This window comes from Panthera pardus, unplaced genomic scaffold (genome assembly GCF_024362965.1).
Source record: "Panthera pardus isolate Hobbes unplaced genomic scaffold, ASM2436296v1 HiC_scaffold_2, whole genome shotgun sequence".
In the NCBI taxonomy this organism is placed as follows: Eukaryota; Metazoa; Chordata; class Mammalia; order Carnivora; family Felidae; genus Panthera; species Panthera pardus.
The window spans coordinates 46,746,088-46,766,012 of NW_026526765.1; the positions used below are offsets into that span (position 1 = coordinate 46,746,088).

Sequence of the window (19,925 nt, forward strand, 5' to 3'; positions counted from 1 at the left end):
GTAGTAAGGGTCTCACTGACGTTTTCTGTTCTTTTCTGAAACCCAGTGAATTTTCTTATGATTGTTGATTTAAATTCTCCATCAGGCATGTTATATCTGTTTCATTTAGATCTCTAGCTGCGGCCTTATCTTGTTCCATTTGGGATAAATTCCTCTGTCTTGGCATTTTGTCTAAGTCCCTGCCTTCTTCGATCTGTTAGAAAAGCCAGTTATGGGGTATCTGGGTGGCTCAGTTGGTTGAGCGTCTGACTCTTGATTTCGGCTCAGGTCAAATCCCAGGGTTGTGGGATTGAACCCTGCATCAGGCTCTGTACCGAGCCTGCTTAAGATTCTCTCCCTGGGACACCTGGGTGGCTCAGTCGATTAAGTATCCAACTCTTGATTTGGGCTCAAGTCATGATCTCACTGTTTGTGAGTTTGAGCCCTGCATCGGGCTGTGTGCTGACAGTGTGGAGCCTGCTTGGGATTCTCTCTCTCCTCTTTCTGCCCTTACTCTGCTCACCCTCTCCCTCTCTCAAAAATAAATAAACATTAAAAAAAAAAAAAAAGATTTTCTCCCTTTGTCCCTCTCCCCCACACATCCACTCTTGTGCTCTCTCTCTAAAACAACAGCAACAAAAACACAAAGTAGTCAGTCTGTCTCCTACTCCTGAAAGTAATGGCCTTGTGAAGAAGAGGTCAAGTAGTGTCCAGGGCCTGGTGCTTCAGTGAGTGTCTCTGGTGTGTGCTCCATTTGCTCCACTGTGTTTTGGCTGCTCTATCCTTCAGGCCAGTCGTCTGCAGAGGCCCTCCTTGCTTGTTATGGGCAGTGTTTTGTCCCTGGCCTGAATGTGGTGAGTTTTAACTAGATGTGCTCTGGTCTGCTTGTGAAATGAGACCTGAGACCTGATACCAACTCCACCAGAACTGAGGACTTGCAGAACTCTCTCAGGAGACGTGATGTGGGCAGGGGTTTGTGCTGGTCTCATGGGGGAGGAGCCTTTCACGCTGGGACCAAGGCAAGTGTGGCTGAGAAGGACAGTCCCACAAAAGCACAGGGGATTGGGGTTTGGCAGTAAGTTAGGCAGCCATTGTTGGCACTGAGCTGCTTCCATCAGGTGGCTCTGTGTTTATGCTGGGGGACTGGGAGGGAAATGGTGCCAGCTAGCTGCCTTGTTCCCAGAGAGGCATCTCTGTGAATGCTGCCTCTCAGGGACATGCTCTGAGAAGAGCAATAGTCTCCCTACTATGTGCCCCAGGCTCTCTTTAGATAGCTGTTTCCATGATGTGGGTCGCCGGGTTGTTTGCCTGCCTTCTTTCCAGGAGCAATGTGGTGCCCTCTGGGGTTCTTTTCTAGCCAAGGCTGCTGGCCTTTAAAAGTCCAGGCTTTAAGTCCCACTGGTTTCAAGAACTCACAAAATTTAGCACCTCTCGTTTTCCAAACTATTGGCTATGGGGAAGCATTCTAGTGTGTTCCCCCGTGTGCTCCTCTCTCTCTTGCCCTTCTCTGCGACCAGAGCTCCCTCCTTCTGCAGCACCCACTATCCGTTTCTCCCTCAAACCACAACACTCTACTTTCTACCTTCTTCGATGTGGATACATGGTGTTCTTATTTCAAAAAGCTGCGATGAGGACATCTGGGGATATCAGCATTATTTTCTATATTTCAGTTAAATCTCACTTAGAGCCAGATCTTTTTAGTTTAGTAGTTCAGTAGTTGAGATTGATGGATTCAGACTTTTAAAAGGTTCCATTGTAATGCCTATATTTAATTCAGTTCAGAATGCAATTACTAGTATCTTTTGTGTACTCAGCTTTTTATTATATTCTCTAAGTGAGTAAAAGATTGGTTTCTGCTATTTTTGACAATTGTCCTATTTTTAAAAATGGGTTCTGGAGGAGGTTAACTTAATTCAAAATATCTACAGAATATAAATTTAATAATTCTTAAAATTTTCAAGTATGATTTTCTCTACTTGTCTGATGTTGTTTAATGGTTATTTTGGATCCAAAGTTTGAGAATTTTCAATAAGATTTAGCTCTTAAGCTTCTTGAACTTTTTGACAAGTCTCTTGATTCAAAGACATAATAGTGTTCATTACCAAGGATACTGTTACCAATGCTGCCATTTCCTCCTTTGCATCTCATACATTCTACTTTAAATTTAGCAGGATGGACTGTGTTGCTTGAATTTGCAATTCTTGTCTGAGGAAGGAAAGCTCAATGTATCCCTTTTCCTTAGTACTGTATCATTTAATGTTCTCTTTTTAAAATAGACTATAAAACAGAGGCATGTGATTAGCAGTCATATTATAGAGATAACAACAAGAAATGAGAAACTTAATTCCGTTTTAGTTCAGGGTCAGCCATATGAATGCCTGTCTTTTCTTTGTTTAAGATTCTCTTAGAAGCACAAGATATGGCAGTGAGAGACCACAATGTGGAATTCAGATCCAATTTATATATAGGTAAGATCTTTAATATTCTTAGCATTGGAAAATGTTTTCCAAAAGTGATGCCAAGTTCATTATCTAATAACAATCTTTGATATCTAACTACTTAGGACCGCGTTTACCAGTGAAAATTGCTGGTAATAGCTTATTCTTCTGCCTTCAGCATGCTAAAGTTAGTCGGTTATAAATGGTTATAAATGGTAATAACCTTACTGCTTTATTGTTACCAGTTGTGCAGTATGACTGAGATCATGAAACCATTGCCAATAATTTATTAAATAGTGGGTATCAGGATGGTACATGGAGTGGTCCTTGAATCATAATAAAACTAAGAAAGAACAAGACTGAGATTTTAATTTTTTTTTTAACATTTATTTATTTTTGAGAGACTGAGAGACAGAGCATGAGTGGGGGAGGGGCAGAGAGAGGGAGACGTAGAATCTGAAACAGGCTCCAGGCTCTGAGCTGTCAGTACAGAGCCCAACGCAGGGCTCGAACTCATGAACTGTGAGATCATGACCTGAGCCGAAGTCAGATGCTTAACCGACTGAACCACCCAGGTGCCCCAGAACTGAATTTTAAAAATGAATTCTTTGTCAACCTGGAGGAGGTAAATAAAGAATCACAGGTGGCCTTACAAATATATTTATTTATAATTTGCCAAACCAGGTGCCTAATCCATAAAGGTGTTCTGTAATTTAACCTTCTAGTTACCAGGATGGAAAATCTGTTGAATTGTAAAAGCCAAGGGGCTTTGGAAGGCTCAGATGATCCAGCTGTCTTTGTTTCCCTTTGTTTTTACATTCTGAAGCATTGTCTCAGGTTTTGTATGCTTGTTGCATATCAAATTAAATTAAGTGAAAATGCTTTGGGAAGCATGATGCACTGTCCAATGTAAGGGATTTTTTTGTTTGTTTGTTTCATACCTTCACACAGTTCTCTTTGGAGAAAGAGACCAATGCTACTACAAAGCTCCCTCGCCCCCTCCCAACACTACACAGTGGAGCGGTGGTTGGGGCTAATGTTTTCCTCTCTCTTCGGCAGTACTTACTCCTAACCTCAGCAGTTTTGTAATCAAACAGAGATGTTGATGTCGAAGCAAAATTTTCTCAATCTGCCAAACCTACATATAGGAAGGACTAAAGGTATTTTAAATTCAAGATATGGGGAACTGCTACTCTCTAAATAGAAAAAGGCTGAATCATTATGGGAGAAATTAGTTGTCCATTAGGATTTTTCAACAATTAGAATAAAAACAGATCATGTAAATTCTACTTAGCCACATGACCACTGCCCTACTGGAGATATTTATGCTGGTTACGTTAAAATCCTACCTCAGCTCACCTGGAATTGGTGCTGGCGACCACACCTACTCCTGAAATGCAAATGAGTTATGATTTCAAATTGAAATATCTTATTTTAAAGCTGAATCTTGTATAACTGATTATATTCTGATACATGCACAGATGCAGAGGGAAATCAAAAGGGCAGCTCAGAAAATGCAGGGCCGTAGTAGTTAATCATAAGCGTTTTCTTCTGGGAGCAGCATGAATAAATAATGCTGGGAGGGTCCAGAATCATTGGAAGAGATGAAATGGATGAAGAGCGAGACCATTTGCTTAAAGCCTCTTGGTGACCTTTCCTGCTCTGTGACTGAATATCAAATCTAATTTAATTAATTTTATTCAGTTTCATAGGAATATGGCCTTCTTAGCTGGCAGACAAAACGTAATGGAATTCAGATACAAATGAAATAGAATTTGTCTTTAAATCCTTTTCAGTGATTTTCGTAAAGTGAGAAAGGGTGAGGAGCTTAATCCTGTCTTCCCAAATGAAGGAGCAAAGTTCAATGTTGCCATTAAGCAAAAATAAACTTAACCAATCCTACGTGAATGGGCCTTTAATTCGTTGGTCTCCTGCACATTTCCGCTGAAAAAACTCTATCCAGCCTGTACCCTTTTTTCACCCACTTTTGGGTAAAAATCTCTTCTTGAATGGGACTGATAAGTTTAGATTTGTCTTATGATTATAAAAACCCATTTGCTAAGTATTTTGCTGCCTACCTCCTTTCTGAAGGAAAAAGGAATGAGTACCTTCGAGAAGATGAAGAATCTTACCGTGACATGTCACACATTTTATCCCTGTATTTGCCAAACTTCCCTGATAAGAATCATCTGAGGTTCTTATTAAAAAAATATAGATTGCCAGGCCCCACCACAGACCCACTGGATCTGAAACCTCAGAGGGGGAGGAGGCCTGGGGAGCTATTTGTTTAATAAACATCTTAGTGATTCTTACCTATAAAATATGGGACGCTGATTTTTCTCGTTGTTTTCTTGAAAAAGGCCTAAACATTTCATTCCGTGGATAGATGTCTTTTTGAGTTATGAAAGACTAGTCGCTTGCTGGCTATGATTTTGGCTTAGCGGTGGCCCCTCAGTCCCTTGACATGAGCAAGTCTAGCATTATAAGGGAAGTGCTTTTTGGTAGCGTATGTTCTCATTATGTGGTAATTCCTTCAAATGCCTGTCATCATTCTAAAGCTAATACCTGGTGTTGCATGACCACAGATTTTGAAAATTCATTTCCTTTCAAACTTATAATGATGACTAATGGCACTGTGAACAGGCCTTAACAAGTGGACATGGACTAATAAAATGTCAGTGCTTAGTGATTCATGGCATCTAACGTGATTCTTTAGGGAAAGTGATTGACTGACTTTGTAAATCAGTCTTCTGGGCAAAGAGCGATGAAGGCGGGAGAAGAGTGGTTTCCAATTTTAGAATGTCAGGATTCACATTTACCTAAATATTAGTAATAGGAAATACTGACAGTATTTTAAATTCTTGATACCTGTTGGACATTATCCTTAGGCTGTTCCCATTTTTGAGATGTTTTAATGTTTTTTTTTTTCTTTGATTCAGAAAGTATTTGAGTACCTTCCAGGTGCATACTACCCACACAGTTAGAGGTGGTAGTGTATCATATTAAAGCAATTTAAAACACTTAGCACATGTAATTTTGTTGTTTGTAGTCCTTTGGAAGGACATACAAATTGTTCTTCTGAGCAAGAATAAACCGTTTACACTGTTAGTACTGTATGTACTTGGGAAATTTTGAAACTTATTTTAGAATTTGAGCAGATTTGCCAGATATCTGTATTGAAAAAGTGATAGTAATTAGCAGAAGTTGTATTTCAAAATCATTTCCATTCCTTGTTGAACGTGAACTTTTGGGGCAATTCAAAAGACGTGTATGAGGCAGTGACTTTTACAGATTAAACATGAACACTTATACAAGATAGCATATGGTTTGGGACCAAAAAGAGTAATGTAGGTAAATAGTAGGAGTAGAAAAGAAGAGGTCAGTATTGATTAGAAGAATCATGGTAATCTTCTGGAAAAATTTCGCTTTTGAAGCTAGCCATTTGGGTATTGAAAGAGCATCCAGGAAGAAAGAAGATTTTCAGGGTGGAGTAACCACATGAGCTAAGGCACCTAGGGTGGAATGAGCAGCAATTGTGTGGTCCAGTGAGAATAGTTGAAGGAAGCAGCAGGTTGATCTTGAGTAGATAAAACTGAAAGGGCAGACCGGGCCTAGATCCAGAGGGCCGACCATGGCAGGCTCTGGGATTTGGTTAACACTGTATTGAAAAGGAACCACAGGAAGTTTGGGGGTAGGAGATTTATGTTATTAAGGCAGTGTTTTAAGACTATTAACTATAAGCAGTGGTTTTGAAATTGTGCCTTGGGGCCTCCACGGGTGGGGCATAAGGCAGACAGAAGGACTCCTCGATGTCTGGGTCACTGCTGAAACCTGCAGTCCAGGATAGAGCCTGGCACCTAGTAGCAACTCAGAAATAGTTGGTGAGTGAATGAATGGCACGGTTTTGGATCTCTCTCCACCTGTGTTTCAATTGGAACAGAGCCACAGGATAGTGAGCTTCTATATATTGTTTCATTTTAATTGAAATGGTTCCATACAAACACAGTTGAAACCCCTAACATACAGAATTATTATGAGAGACTGGAGGAGTGGAGACCAGAAACCAATTTGGAATCTATACTTCTAAGTCCTGATTTCATTCAGACCTCAGAGTGGCTGTATTGCATATGTACACATTGTAGTGTACTAAAGAATCCTGGTGTTTCAGAAGAATTAATGTTTTTGTTCTGAACTAAAAAATGATGGCATTATGTGCCACAAGATAGGTAGATGGTATTTCATGGCTTTAGGATGAAATCGTGACTGACATTTAGCAAATACTGATGTTTGCTCTTAATGTGTTTGGTGGAGATGGAAAATGGTAGTTAACATAGACCCTGATAAGGCTGATCATTGTGTTTGGATAGGTTACGTAGTACTGCACAGTTAGCTGGTTAAAATACTGTATTCAGTGGAGTAGTGTTCCTTTTCCTCAGAGCGTTTGGAAATTGGTGCTCAAGTTGAGCCGCGTCACAAATGTGGATAGAAGCAGCCATCATGTTTGCAAAATGCCTTTTAGAAGATTTCTAAACTTTTTCTAGTGTCATCATGCTTATTTGTAGGTTTCCTCCTGACAGGTGGATCCAGAGGAACTAGTCTTACTTCATTATAAAATGATTTGTGTAATTTGTCTTTCTCTTTGAAAATCCTTAAACACATTTCTTTAGTGCCCAGGGATGAAGTTGATAGAAGGATAGCACCTCTTTCCTTATCTCACTGAGACCTGAAGAGGTTTTCTTAATCACTTTCATCCTTAGCTTTCTCTCTGGCAAAGCTAGGATGTTTCTGCTGAAACCCATTTCATGAGAGGACTCTAGTGAGAGGGTTGTCAGGTGCATACTTGAACATAGTCCTTGTATTTATAAAGTTATGTCTCAGCAAGAATATAAGAATGGTGAGTATTGAAGTGGATTAATTTGATACGTATTCTATAGGTTTTGGCTTTGTAAAAGCCTTATTAAATTGACTCACGAAGTAATGGACTAAATAAATTCAGAAAATAGTAGAAGGCGGCTACCACTCTGATTTACTGTGTGTGAAAACAGGTAACAGATTTCTTCTTAACTAGTGTTTGAAAAATTTTCTTAAATTTTACAAGGTCAGACTTTAACGTGCAGAGTTGGGGACGGGAGATGGGGAAGCAGCCGTGATGTGGGAGTTCCTAAAACTGGCCCCAAATCAGAATTACTGGGGGAAAGGGATTGGTCTTATTTGTTCAGAATGTAATTTCCAAGGCCCACCCCAAATATACTAAATTAGAATCTCCAGAGATGGGGGTCTCAGCATCTGCATTTAAAATATGTTCTGTAGGCTAGTCTGATGTAGTCAGAGGACCAGCATTTGGGAACATTTGGTTCCAGTGACTTCCCATCACAATTAGAATAAAATAAAAACTCCTTAGCTCGGCCTTCAGGGCTCTATGTAATTTTGCCTTCATGTCTGATCTCTTTCCCTTGTTTGTAAGACTCTTTCCCTTGTTTAGGATGCTTCAGCAGGCTGGTCTTTTTTCTGTTTCTAAAACAAGCCGGGCACCATTGGTCTTTACACTTGCTTTTCCCTCAGCCTGGAATACCATGTCCCTAGATATTTGCATGGATGACTCATTCTGGTCTTGGATCAAATGTCCCTTCCTCAAAGATGCCTCGTGACACACCCTCCAGTCTGAGGTCGCTCCCGGCACCCCATCATTCTCTGTCACATCACTGTTTTATTCTTCGTACTTGTCACTGACTGCAATGATCATGTTTATTTTCTGTCTTTCTCCTCTGGATTGTACACTTCATGGAGATAGGACCTTTGCTAGTCTTGTTCACTCTTCTTTCTCCAACACCTAGAATAGAGCCTGTTCCTTAATAAGTACTCAAGAGATGCTCGTGTTGAGACAAATTTGCTCTCACCAGCCAGGGAACTCAGGTAGTCTAAGAATCCAGTCGAAGAAAGGACAGATTGCTCACCTGATGGAGCTATAGTCTTGGGGATGCAGTCATTTCCTGTAACTCTCTTTGTCTTCCCTGTCTAGCTGAGTCAACCTCAGGGCGAGGCCAGTACCTGAAACGCATCCGATACCATGGCAGAGGTCGCTTTGGGATCATGGAGAAGGTTTATTGCCATTATTTTGTGAAGTTGGTGGAAGGCCCTCCACCTCCACGTGAGGCACCGAAGACGGCAGTCACCCATGCCAAGGAGTATATTCAGGAGCTTCGTAACCGGACCATTATTCACACTCTGTGATGGGGGGTTCAGATTCCACAGTGTATATATTTTGCCATTTATTTCCTGAAACGAGACAAATTAAAGACAAATGCTTTTTATGTCTTGTCATTGAATTATTGCAATATGAAGTATAATTGCTCATTTTATATGAATATTCATAAGGCTTTTGCCCACCTCTTTTGTCCTCTGGGTATATTTGCAACCTGTGAGGGGAAATCAGCTTTCAACATAGTAACAGACTATAATTCAGAAGGCTTTTTTGAGTACCTTTGGGAGGGAATGTTAACTTTCATCTGCAGGAGGGCAGTTTCAATAAGGGACTTGAGTAGAAGGTTACAGAAGAAGAAAGCTTGTGGTTGTTTCCCTTGCTTTTCTCTTGGGACTAGGGAAGGAAGTGGTGGAGGTGAGCATAGCTGTATGCATTTTAGGACATTGTGTAGTTCTGTTTTTTATTTCACTGTTGGTGTGGGCCAACGGGTGAGGAATTTTATTTTCCTTGACTGCTTTAGCAGTAGTAACTAGAGATTACAGAAGTTTATTAAATACATTAATCTAGAACTCCAAAACCCTCTAACCGGGAAAGTTTTCTCCTAGTTAAATAAAAACTGTTTTCATGTCTCCTTCCAACAATGCTTTCTGTTACTTGGCTATCTTGTTCTGGATTGATTCATTTTTCAGAGTGAATTCTATTACGGAGAGAGGAATTGAACCGATCTCAGCACTGCATTCCAAAACAAGGCAGTAGGTGGCACTCATTGACCTCTTATTCACAGAAAGGTGTTAGTATTAAAGTAGAGCAAGTGTTCAGCTCTACTTGGCTCTCACTGATGTGTGTTTTCACTGACAAGGAAAGCACTCCCACAGCCCTAGACCAGTGTTACTCAAACTTTGGTATGTAGAGGGAGAACCTGGGGTGCTTGCTTGTTAATGCACACTTCTGGGTCTTGCCCCCATGACTCTGATTCACCAGGTCTTGGGAGGAACAAGTTTCAGAAATCTATCTATTTATTTATTTAAATTATTTTTGAGAGGGGGATAGGGACAGAGGGAAGGAGAGAATCTTAAGCAGGCTTCACGCTCGGCGTGGAGTCTGATGCGGGGCTTGATCCCACAACCCTGGGATCATGACCTGAGCTGAAATCAAGAATTGCATGCTCAACCAACTGAGCCATCCAGGTGCCCCCAGAAATCTTTATTTAAAAAAAAAAAAAAAACAGGGACTTCTAGATGATTCTGTTGTAGGGAACCACACTTGAGGATACTCCTCTAGTATGAAGAATGTGGTTTTAGTGCCACGTTTTAAGATGGCATTAATAATAGCTACTATTTACTGGAATCTCATTATTTGCCAAGCTCTGTGATAGTATTTTATATAACTCTTCACAATATCCTGCAAACGTAGATACTGTTTTGTCATTTTATAAAGGAAGAAACCGAAGTACACAGAACTCAAATAATTCTTTCGGTCACATGGTATGTAAAAATAGCGGAGCTACGATTTAAACAAGGTTCCTAAAGTACCTGGTTCTGTGTACCTAATGAATAGACAGATGGGTTTTGCGCCTCTCCAGTTAACCTAACGCATGGGTGAAAAGGCCAAGGGCTCAGGGCAATAAGCCATGAAGGCTAAGGACAGATTCACTCTGGGTCCTAAGTTACTGTGGCATGGCTTCATGGAGATAACACTGGAGTGGTAAAAGGCTGCCTCCATTCCAGTCCTGGCACATCCATTAACCAAAAGAAGGCCCTGGGCGGGTCCCTTCTCTCCTTGGCTTCTATTTTGTTTATCTACAGAACAAGAGGTTCGGTGTTTCTTGTAGACCACCTTCAGATTCACTTGAATTACTGTTTTAAAAGATGCCTGGTGCTACTCTCACACTAAGTGAATCAGAATGTGGCATGGGCACTTGAACTTTTCACAAACGCCGCAGTGATGTGCATACTGGAGAATCACTGGACTAGAGGGTCTCTCTGTTCTCTTTCAGTGCAGCTGTTCCATGATTCTTAGCCTGGGAATTCTGAATTCCTCAGGTGTGACCAAAACAAGCCAGGTGGTGAATGGACTCCATAACTATTTTAGAAGAGGTAAGGGCAAAACAGACCTTGGATTCTAATGAAGAAAATTGGCTGTGAGCTAAGGTGAAGCCTTCATTTGGAAATTCTTCTGATGTGTTAAAAAGTATAATTGTAGCTAACATGTAGCACTATGCCCCTAGCACTGTTTTAAGCACTTTATATACATCATCTCAACGAAACTTTCCCATTGCAACAAAAGCAGTGTACATCTGGTTAGTTTCTATGGTTGAGAGTGCATTTTCTAACATAAATGAACATTTTGGTTCCTACTTACAGTTTAAGTTTGCATGTTCGGAAGCAATGTCTGTTAAGTATTACTTTTGTTGTTATTATTATTTTTTAAGTAGGCTCCATGCCCAACGTGGGGCTTGAACTCCCGACCCAGAGATCAAGAATCACATGCTTTACCAACTAAGTCAGCCAGGTGCCCCTGTTAATTTTTGTTTAATGGTGATCTCTGAACGCTTGTAATTTCCTTCTTTGGCAGATAATCATGATAGACTTAAACTTTTTTTGCTGGAGTGTAGCATATTCAGAAAGCACACTAAGCGTAAATACATAGCTCAGTAAGTGAACTAGTGAACATGCTCAAGTAACCAGGTGGATAGAACCTGACAGCAACTCCGAAGTCCCCTTCACACCCAAGCCCAGTTACTAACCCCCTTCTCTTTCCCAGAGGTAACCATTATCCTGACTTTTAACATAAGATAGATTTTTTTAAAGTTTACTTATTTATTTTGAGAGAGAGAGCACACACATGCAAGAACGAGTGGGGGAGGGGCAGAGAGAGGGAGAGAGAATCCCAAGCTGCGCCCTGTCAGCATGGAGCCCAATGGGGGCTCGAACTCCCAAACTGTGAGATCATGACCACGCTGTCTGCACAGAGCCTGACACAGGGCTCCAACCCAAGAACTGTGAGATCATGACCTGAGACAAGGTCAAGAGTTGGCTGCTCAACTGACTGAGCCACCCAGGCTCAGACTTTTTTTTTTTTTTTTTTTTTAATTTTTATTTATTTTTGAGAGAGAGAGAGAGACAGAGTGTGAGCAGGGGAGGGGCAGAGAGAGAGGGAAACACAGAATCTGAAGCAGGTTCCAGGCTCTGAGCTGTCAGCACAGAACCTGACACGGGGCTCGAACTCATGGACTGTGAGATCATGACCTGAGCTGAAGTCGGATGCTTAACCAACTGAGCCACCCAGGCGCCCTGCCCAGACTCAGATTTTTAAAAAGTGATTAGCTTTTCGTTTTTTTCAACTCAATTTATTGGGCAATCCTTACAAGCCTGGTGCTGAGGGTTCAAACAGTGGAAGAGGAAACAGCCCTGCTCCGTGGAGCTCACGCTGTGATAGGAAAGACAGACTGTAAATCAGTGATTGCAAGAGTTTACTGTGCTGCATATTAGGGAAGTGGAGGGATGAGGCTATGCAGGCAGACATCAGGTGTCCTGAAATACAGTTACTGCTTTTTGGAAAAGTAAAGAGTTGTGTTAGAATGCCAACTTGAGTTCTGTTTTTAACACTATGAACATGAGGACCACTTCATGCTTCTGCAAGTTAAGATGGTTGTGGGATGCAAAGGGAAAATATACTGTCATTGGAGCAGACTCAAATTTACCAAACCTTATAAGGCTCCAGCTAAGCCCCAGGGGAAAGACAGGTGAAGTGTACTGCAAACATTGCAAAATAAAATGAGTGCGTTTTCTGTAAGTGATGAAAAATAGTAGAGTCTTTTCCTTTCCTTTCCTTTCCTTTCCTTTCCTTTCCTTTCCTTTCCTTTCCTTTCATTGATTGATTGTTTCTTTTGAGAGAGTGTGTGAGCATGAGTGGGGGAGGGGCAGAGAGGGAGGAAGAGAGAGAATCCCAAGCAGGCTGCGCCCTGTCAGCATGGAGCCCAATGGGGGCTCGAACTCCCAAACTGTGAGATCATGACCTGAGCCGAAACCAAGAGCTGGACACTCAACTGACTCAGCTACCCAGGCACCACCCCTTCTTTTCATTTTAATACAGAGGTTGTAATAATGATTTCAGTTGATTAAGATGGGCCCACTTACATATGTAGGTTTAAAACAGGAAATGTTTTGGGAGTAAGTAAGCTTCCAGACAGATTCTAAAGCAGGAGAAAGTTGCATAGGTGACATTAACACCAGTTTGGGCCCTTTTCCTTAAGGCTGTGTCTCTGATGTAACTGTCTAGGGTCAGATTTCTATATGAGAGTTTTCTTTATTTTTAAGTCAAACCAGCCAAAACGTCAGATATATCTGTTATGGAATCGCAAATACATTGGTTGGAAGAAAAAAAATATTGGTAGGTAAATCACACTTTTTCACTCAAGTAAAATTTTTTTTGTTTGTTCAGTAGGGACTTGAATGAATCATTATATTCACTTATGGCCCAAGGAGACTCATAAAAATTCCACTCTGTAAAATAAGGGATGGCAATATTAATATCAAACAAAGTGGAATTTAAGGAAAAGGCATTAAATAAAACTAAAAGGGTTGTTGAATACACATATGGAGGAACATGTTCTGCAGTCAATTTGAGAAAATTTCTAGACCTCCTGAAGGTCATCTATAAATTCCAAGTATCTGTAGTGGACCCCAGGGTAAGAAATTCTGATTTCAGTGATTTAAGTTCATGTATCTATCTGGCCACAGTTCTTTGTTCTTTCCCTATATCCATGCCCTTTGCAATGTGACTTTGCAGTTCCTCTTATAAAGAAGAGGAGTTGGGGTTCTTGGGGTTCTGTCAGTGTGGAGCCTGCTTGGGATTCTCTCTCTCTCCCCTCCCCCCCCCCCCCTTCTCTGTCCCTACCCTGCTCAGGTGCACCTGTGTGTGTGCTCTCCCTCTCTCTCTCTCTCTCTCAAAATAAATAAATAAAAACTTAAAAAAGAAAGAAAAAGTGGAATCTATTCTGACCTCTTGAATTTGGGCTGGCTTTGTGACTTCTTTAGCCAGTAGAATGTGCCAGAAGTGACAGTTCGCAGTTTTCAGCCTAGGCCTTGTGTGCTTCCCCTTTCTTTCTTACACCTCTGCTTCTGCCATGTAAACAAGTCCAGGCTAATGTGCAGGAGGGTGAGAGAGCACGTGGAAGAACTGTGGGCCCCCAGCTTACAGCCAGCCAACCATTAGACAGCCCACCTTACATCGGCACTGCTGTCTACCCAACCAAAAACTGATTATGGAAGCATGAATGAACTCTGTTGAGACTATAAAAAACCACCACAACTGACCTATAGACTCATGAAAAGTAGTAAGTTCTTATTGTGTAAGCCGCTGAGATTTGAGGTGGTTTGTTATATAATAACAGCTGTGATAAACACCTGTCTGTTCCAAATGTCTGTAAGAATTTGTAAAATTGATTCCAGGCTTACCACAAAGAAGACCTCGGTAGATTCCCCCAAATAGGAATTATATAGATCACTTTTGGGCTGCCTGGGTGGTTTAGTTGGTTAAGCATCTGACTTTTGATTTCAGCTCAGGTCATGATCCCAGGTTCGTGGGATTGAGCCCCATGTTCAACTCTAGACTGGGAGGGGAGCCTGCTTAAGATTGATTCTCTCTCTCTCTCTCTCCCTCTGCCTCTCTCCCTCTCTCCCTCTCTTTCTCTCTCCCTCTCTCCCTCTCTCCCTCTCTCCCTCTCGCTGTCTCTCCCTCTCCCTCTCCCTCTCCCTCTCCCTCTCCCTCTCCCTCTCCCTCTCCCTCTCCCTCTCCCTCTCCTTCTCCTCTGCTCATGCATGCTCTCTCTCTCTTAAAAACAAATATACATATATATATATATATATATATATATATATATATATATATAATTTTAAAAAATCCTACTGCCCTAAAACTAGAAATTTGTTCTTTTTAAAAAGAAAGTTTAAACATAATCTACTTGATAATAGAACACCCCTAACTCTCGGTTCTTGGGGGAAAAAAAAAATCCTGAAATAGATCCTGTGAGCCCAGTCAAGAATTACCAATGAAAAAAATAGGTATGAGAAAAAGGCATAAAGCATGCAAAGAAAATTAGGAATTCTATGTAGAAATGTGCTGGATCATTTCATTGCCCTCTTGCCTGACCTGGAACTACATTTCCCAGAATCCCCCTTTCTTTACGGTTCTGGTTTAGAGTTGGCCAAAAGATCAACTTGAGTAATACTTGAGAGTTGGAAATGGTGCCCTCACAATCATTTTGGCATCCTAATAGCTATAACAGTGGTATAAGACATCACAATAATGCAGCAGGTGTCTAATTCTGACATCTTCTAAGAATGATTTGAGCCAAAGGGGATTATTAGAGACTATTAGCTAGCTCAAAGGATTTCCAAGTGGCCCAAGAACTAAGTTTTAAAGCTACATGCAACCTGGATGATACAGCCACAAAAAACTCCCTCCACCACTACAGGACTGTTTAGTGGAAAGACCACCCATGATGCTATGGACTCAATACCAGGATCCATTGTAGCTGCTCTATAAAGGCCAGATGTCTGTATTATGCTTTCTAGAATATGTACTCTGTCAGTCTTTGGCCACCTCCTCACATTGTTTTCTTTCTTATCTGAATCTCTCATGGGTATAAATTATTGGCAGAAATGCCATAGGACTTGAACCTTAGCTATAAAAGTGTCTAGAACTGTAGTTTTTAGTTTTCTGAACTTGTAAAGCATGCCCATGTTCTCTAGCCAGAGACTGCTGTGAACACATAACTGAGTGAGGTGGGTTCATTACTTGTTGCAGCAAGGGAGAGCACACATCATAAGGAACGATGGGAACCCTCCATAAGAGGGTGTTAGAACCTTTATAGGATTTGACCTTTGGTTGGGTGATTTGTGGAGGGCCTGAGGAAGCAAGGATTCACTCTAGGTAGGATGCCATCTGAAAGTCGGGGTGAGGAGAATTTTATGATTTAAAATCTCAATAGATTTTATAGATAGGTAAACTAGAGGGGAAAAAAGGTATAATTGGTAAAGAATTAACAGTTACTTATTTTAGCCAGGAGAGGGAGATGTTTGGTATTTTGTGGGTGGCACAGGACCTTATTTTTGTCTGTGCTTAGGAAAAATTATAGTATGGACTTGCTTTATCTCATTTAGTCATGGTCTCAGAGTGACCTTGTCTGAGCTGGTATTCTGTGAGATGGTTTATGTCCAATGGGAGAACAACACAGGTTAGTGTTGAATGCCTGGCCAGCTTCCGAATGTCAAGGGCTGCTCTTTTCTTCATCAAGTACAACATAGAATGGAATTGGAGTGGCTATTGGATAAGCAGATTTATTGTATTTACCCCAGGTATCATCATACTTACTGGTGAAACTGGTGTTCCTCACCAGAGTCAAGTATGCCCACTGTCCATGGTCATTTAATATTTCCCAAAAGTTTAGTGAAAATAGTAAGACAAAATGAAATAAGAGAAAAAGCTTCAGAAAGGAGGAGATAAATTACTACTTGCGTGTAATTGCCTACCTGGGCATTGAAGAAAAGCAACTGAAAAATTATTAAGAGTAAGAAGTGTTGAACAAGTCTGTTGGTTACAAAATCAGTACACAAAAATCAGTGCTTATCTTTTAAATCAACAATTATCAGTTAGAAAATACAATTTTAAAAAGGCATTAAGATAGAGGCTAAATATAAGATATCTAGAAATAAACTTGACATAAGAAAAGTATGCCGGACCCATATAAATAAAACTAAAACTTCACTGGGAGACGTGAAGTCTTAAATAAATGGTAAGGCATACCACATTCTTGGATGGCATCTCAATAATTCTGCCATTTCAATTCTAATAAAAATGTCAAAAGTATTTTTTTTTAACTAGACAATATAATTCTAAGGTCACCTGGGAAGATTAATAAAGGGCTGAAGAATTTTTGGAAGATTGAAGGCTGACTTACATTGTTAGAAAGAAAGATTTATTATCAAAGTAGCATGATTCTTGTGTAAGAATAAAAATAGCCCCCTAAACAGAGTCAAGTATATACATTTGGTATAAGGTAAAGGTGGGATTTAAGTGTTCTTAGGCTTCTGCTTAAGATATAGAAAGCTGTTAAGCTAACCTAATAATGAGGAAATGACAGAGAAACTACAAAATCATTACTTTTGTTGATCCCAGGAGGTAGGTGAGGTTGTGAGGCCACCGAGTAGCCTGATTCAGAAGAGAAAGCAGTTCCTCTCCGTTGAGATGGGCTTTGCCACCTCTGGGCTCTGGTGGACCACAGGAGCCTGAGGCACCTCCACTCTCCACGTGGGTGAGAAGAAACCAGCTATCGAATGTACCACTATCATCCATCTGTGCCAAGAGTGTAAATCGGGGATAGTGGAGGTCGCCGAGAAGTGTCACACTTAGCGGTAACCTTTCCCACAGACTTCCACCACGTGCTCACGAGAAATACGGGGGGCAGGAGCCTGGCTCTCTCCAGCCCACCTCGGAGGTACAGGCAGGGCAGAGGCAATTGATTAAAGGTGGTTGGGGGACACAAAATGTCATGTGCTTCCTGGGTTCTTCTCTCTTAGGCATCAAAAGCCTTAAGCTACCAGGGTCACGGACGGCAGCACTTGCTCACAGGGCTTCAAGTGCTGTGGGGCACAAGGCCCTGCCCATTCCACTGGACAATTTCCCCTTGAACGTAGACTAAAGCTTCAAGTCTCCAGGGTGGTGAAGTCTATTACTCCCAGGGCAGACAGACAGGGATGCATCGCTCAGTAGCTTCATGAAAGGCATTTGATAAAATTGAATATCCATTTGTGATAAAAACTCTCAGCCAAGTAGAACTGCCTCATCGGATAAAGGACATCTACAAAAACCCTACAGCTACCATCATCCTTAATGGTGAAAGACTGAACCTGTGTACCCTGATACATCCATACGATGGGATACTACTCGTCAATAAAAAGGATGAATTACTGATACAAGCAACAATATGGATGGATCTCAAAAGCATCGTGCTATGTGCAAGAAGGCGGACTCAAAAGGCTAGAAACTGTATGTTCGTGTTAGGTTGACGATCAGGAAAAGGCACAACTATGGGAACAGCAAACAGATTGGTGGTTGCCAGGTGCCGGGGTGTGGGACTCACTACAAAAGGGCACAAATGAACTCTGTGGGATGATGGTGGTGACTACACACTTGTGTATGTTTGTGAAAATTCATAGAACCTTACCCTTAAAGGATAAATTACAGCTCAGGAAACCTGACTTTTATTTTTATTTATTTATTTTTAAATGTTTATTTATTTTTGAGACAGAGGGAGACAGAGCACGAGTGAGGGAGGGGCAGAGAGAGAGGGAGACACAGAATCTGAAACAGGATCCAGGCTCTGAGCTGTCAGCACAGAGCCTGATGCGGGGCTCGAACCCACGAACCGTGAGATCGTGACCTGAGCCGAAGTCGGATGCTTAACCGACTGAGCCACCCAGGCGCCCAAAACCTGACTTTTAAAAGCATGGTTCAGGAAGAAAGTATTGTGCTGTAAGCAGTGCCAAAATAATTGCTAAACCATCTGAGGAAAAAATAACTTTTAATTTCTCACATCGTAAAATAAGATAAATTTTAATGGATTAGAGATATGAATGAAAAAAATCAAACTATTAAAAACTTAGAAACATGCAGGAAATTTAGGTGACGAATACATAGGGGATCAAAGCCTAAAGCACAACAAGGAGGTGAAGACCTTAACAGTCAGGATAGTGATTACCAAGAGGTAAGAGGAGTGTGTCCTTGAGAAAGGACCTTCAGCAGGAATCTCTCTTCTCTCTCCCTCCCCCAACCCTGTCCTCTTCCCCCTTCCCCTCTGTCCCCTCCCCCATCTCTCTATCTCCATCTCAATAACACAGATGACAGTTATATGGACAGTTGTCATGATTATTTATCACTGTGCAGCCTTCTGTTTATGTGCCATATTTTGTAATAGGAAAAAAGGGTAAAATTGAGGTCCAAATGTAATTTTCTACATTTTACAACACAGAGGATTTAGGCACAGAGAAGCAGAATCTATTGAAGATTAATTTCTCCCATTTCCTCTCCCAATTCCCCACTCCCAGTCCAATGCTCTGCTAGCCAAAGCAGCCACATTTTTTTGGAACAAGTTAGCAGACTCTGAACCTTATAAACCAAGGCCAGTTTGAAAGGACCTAGGTTACAGATATGTGATGTTTAATTAAAATGAACAAATGGTAAATTCTGAGTTGGAATGGAAAAAGCCTTTTAAACATCAAAGTAAAGGCAGAAGCCATAAAGGAAAAGATCAATAGATTTGACTACTCTCATGTTAAAAATGACATACAAATTTTAAAGTATCAAAGCAAAATCAAAAGACAATATACAATTGGGGAAAGTATTTTTAAAATACATGGAAAAAATAAATACATAAAAAAACACATGGCAGGTAACAGGTTAACATTCTTGACCTACAAAGAACCCTTAAATCAATAAGACTAATATCCCAATAGAAAAATGGCAAGGAATATGGTTGGCCATTTTTAAGGGAAGAAATACATATTTTTAACAAGCATCTAAAAATATTCATTCTGGAGTGCCTGGGTGGCTCAGTTGGTTGAGCATCTGACTCTTGATTTTGGCTCAGGTCATGATCCCAGAGTTGTGGGATCAAGTCCCACATTGGGGTCTATGATGAAGATGAGTTTCTCATCCCTCTTTCTCTGCCTCTCCCGTGCTCATGCTCTCTCTCTCTCTCAAATAAAAAATAAAAACTAAAAAAAACCTAAAAATAAAAATATTCATTCTCTCTAGTAATCAAATCATTGGACATTAAAAATGTGCACTTGTCATACATTCAATTGTCCAGGATTAGAGAAGATGGAAACATCTAGTATGGAGAAGCTGTAGAGAAAAGGGCACTCTGAAGTATGTGGTAGGAGAGCAGTTCAGCAACATTAACAAGAGCCTCAAAAATTATGTATTCTTTGATTTAACAAATTATGCACAGGAGTGCCTGGGTGGCTCAGTCGATTAAGCGTCTGACTTCAGCTCAGGTTATGATCTTGTGGTTTGCGAGGTTGAGCCCCACATTGGGCTCTGTGCTGACAGCTCGGAGCCTGGAGCCTGCTTTGGATACTGTCTCCCTCTCTCTCTGCCCCTCCCCTGCTCTCTCTCTCTCTCTCTCTTTCTCTCAAAAATAAGCAAACATAAAAAAATAAAAAAAAAAAACAAATTTATTTATTTAAAAAAAACCCAAAGATATTTATAATAGTGATACATGGAAATGACCTGAGACATCC

The 19,925-nt window shown here is 40.9% G+C and overlaps 1 protein-coding gene across 2 annotated transcripts in view; it reads left to right on the plus strand.

Moving 5' to 3' along the window:
* MRPL22 (mitochondrial ribosomal protein L22) overlaps nucleotides 1–8,730 on the plus strand; it is a 33,898-nt gene extending 25,168 nt beyond the window's left edge. For both annotated transcript variants that reach the window (XM_019464508.2, XM_053907057.1), the window contains 2 exons: nucleotides 2,378–2,447; nucleotides 8,437–8,730. In XM_019464508.2, coding sequence (XP_019320053.1) covers nucleotides 2,378–2,447; nucleotides 8,437–8,648 — 282 coding nt within the window. In that variant the 3' untranslated portion in view covers nucleotides 8,649–8,730. The remainder of the gene's footprint in view (nucleotides 1–2,377; nucleotides 2,448–8,436) is intronic.
* Nucleotides 8,731–19,925: the final 11,195 nt, after the last annotated feature.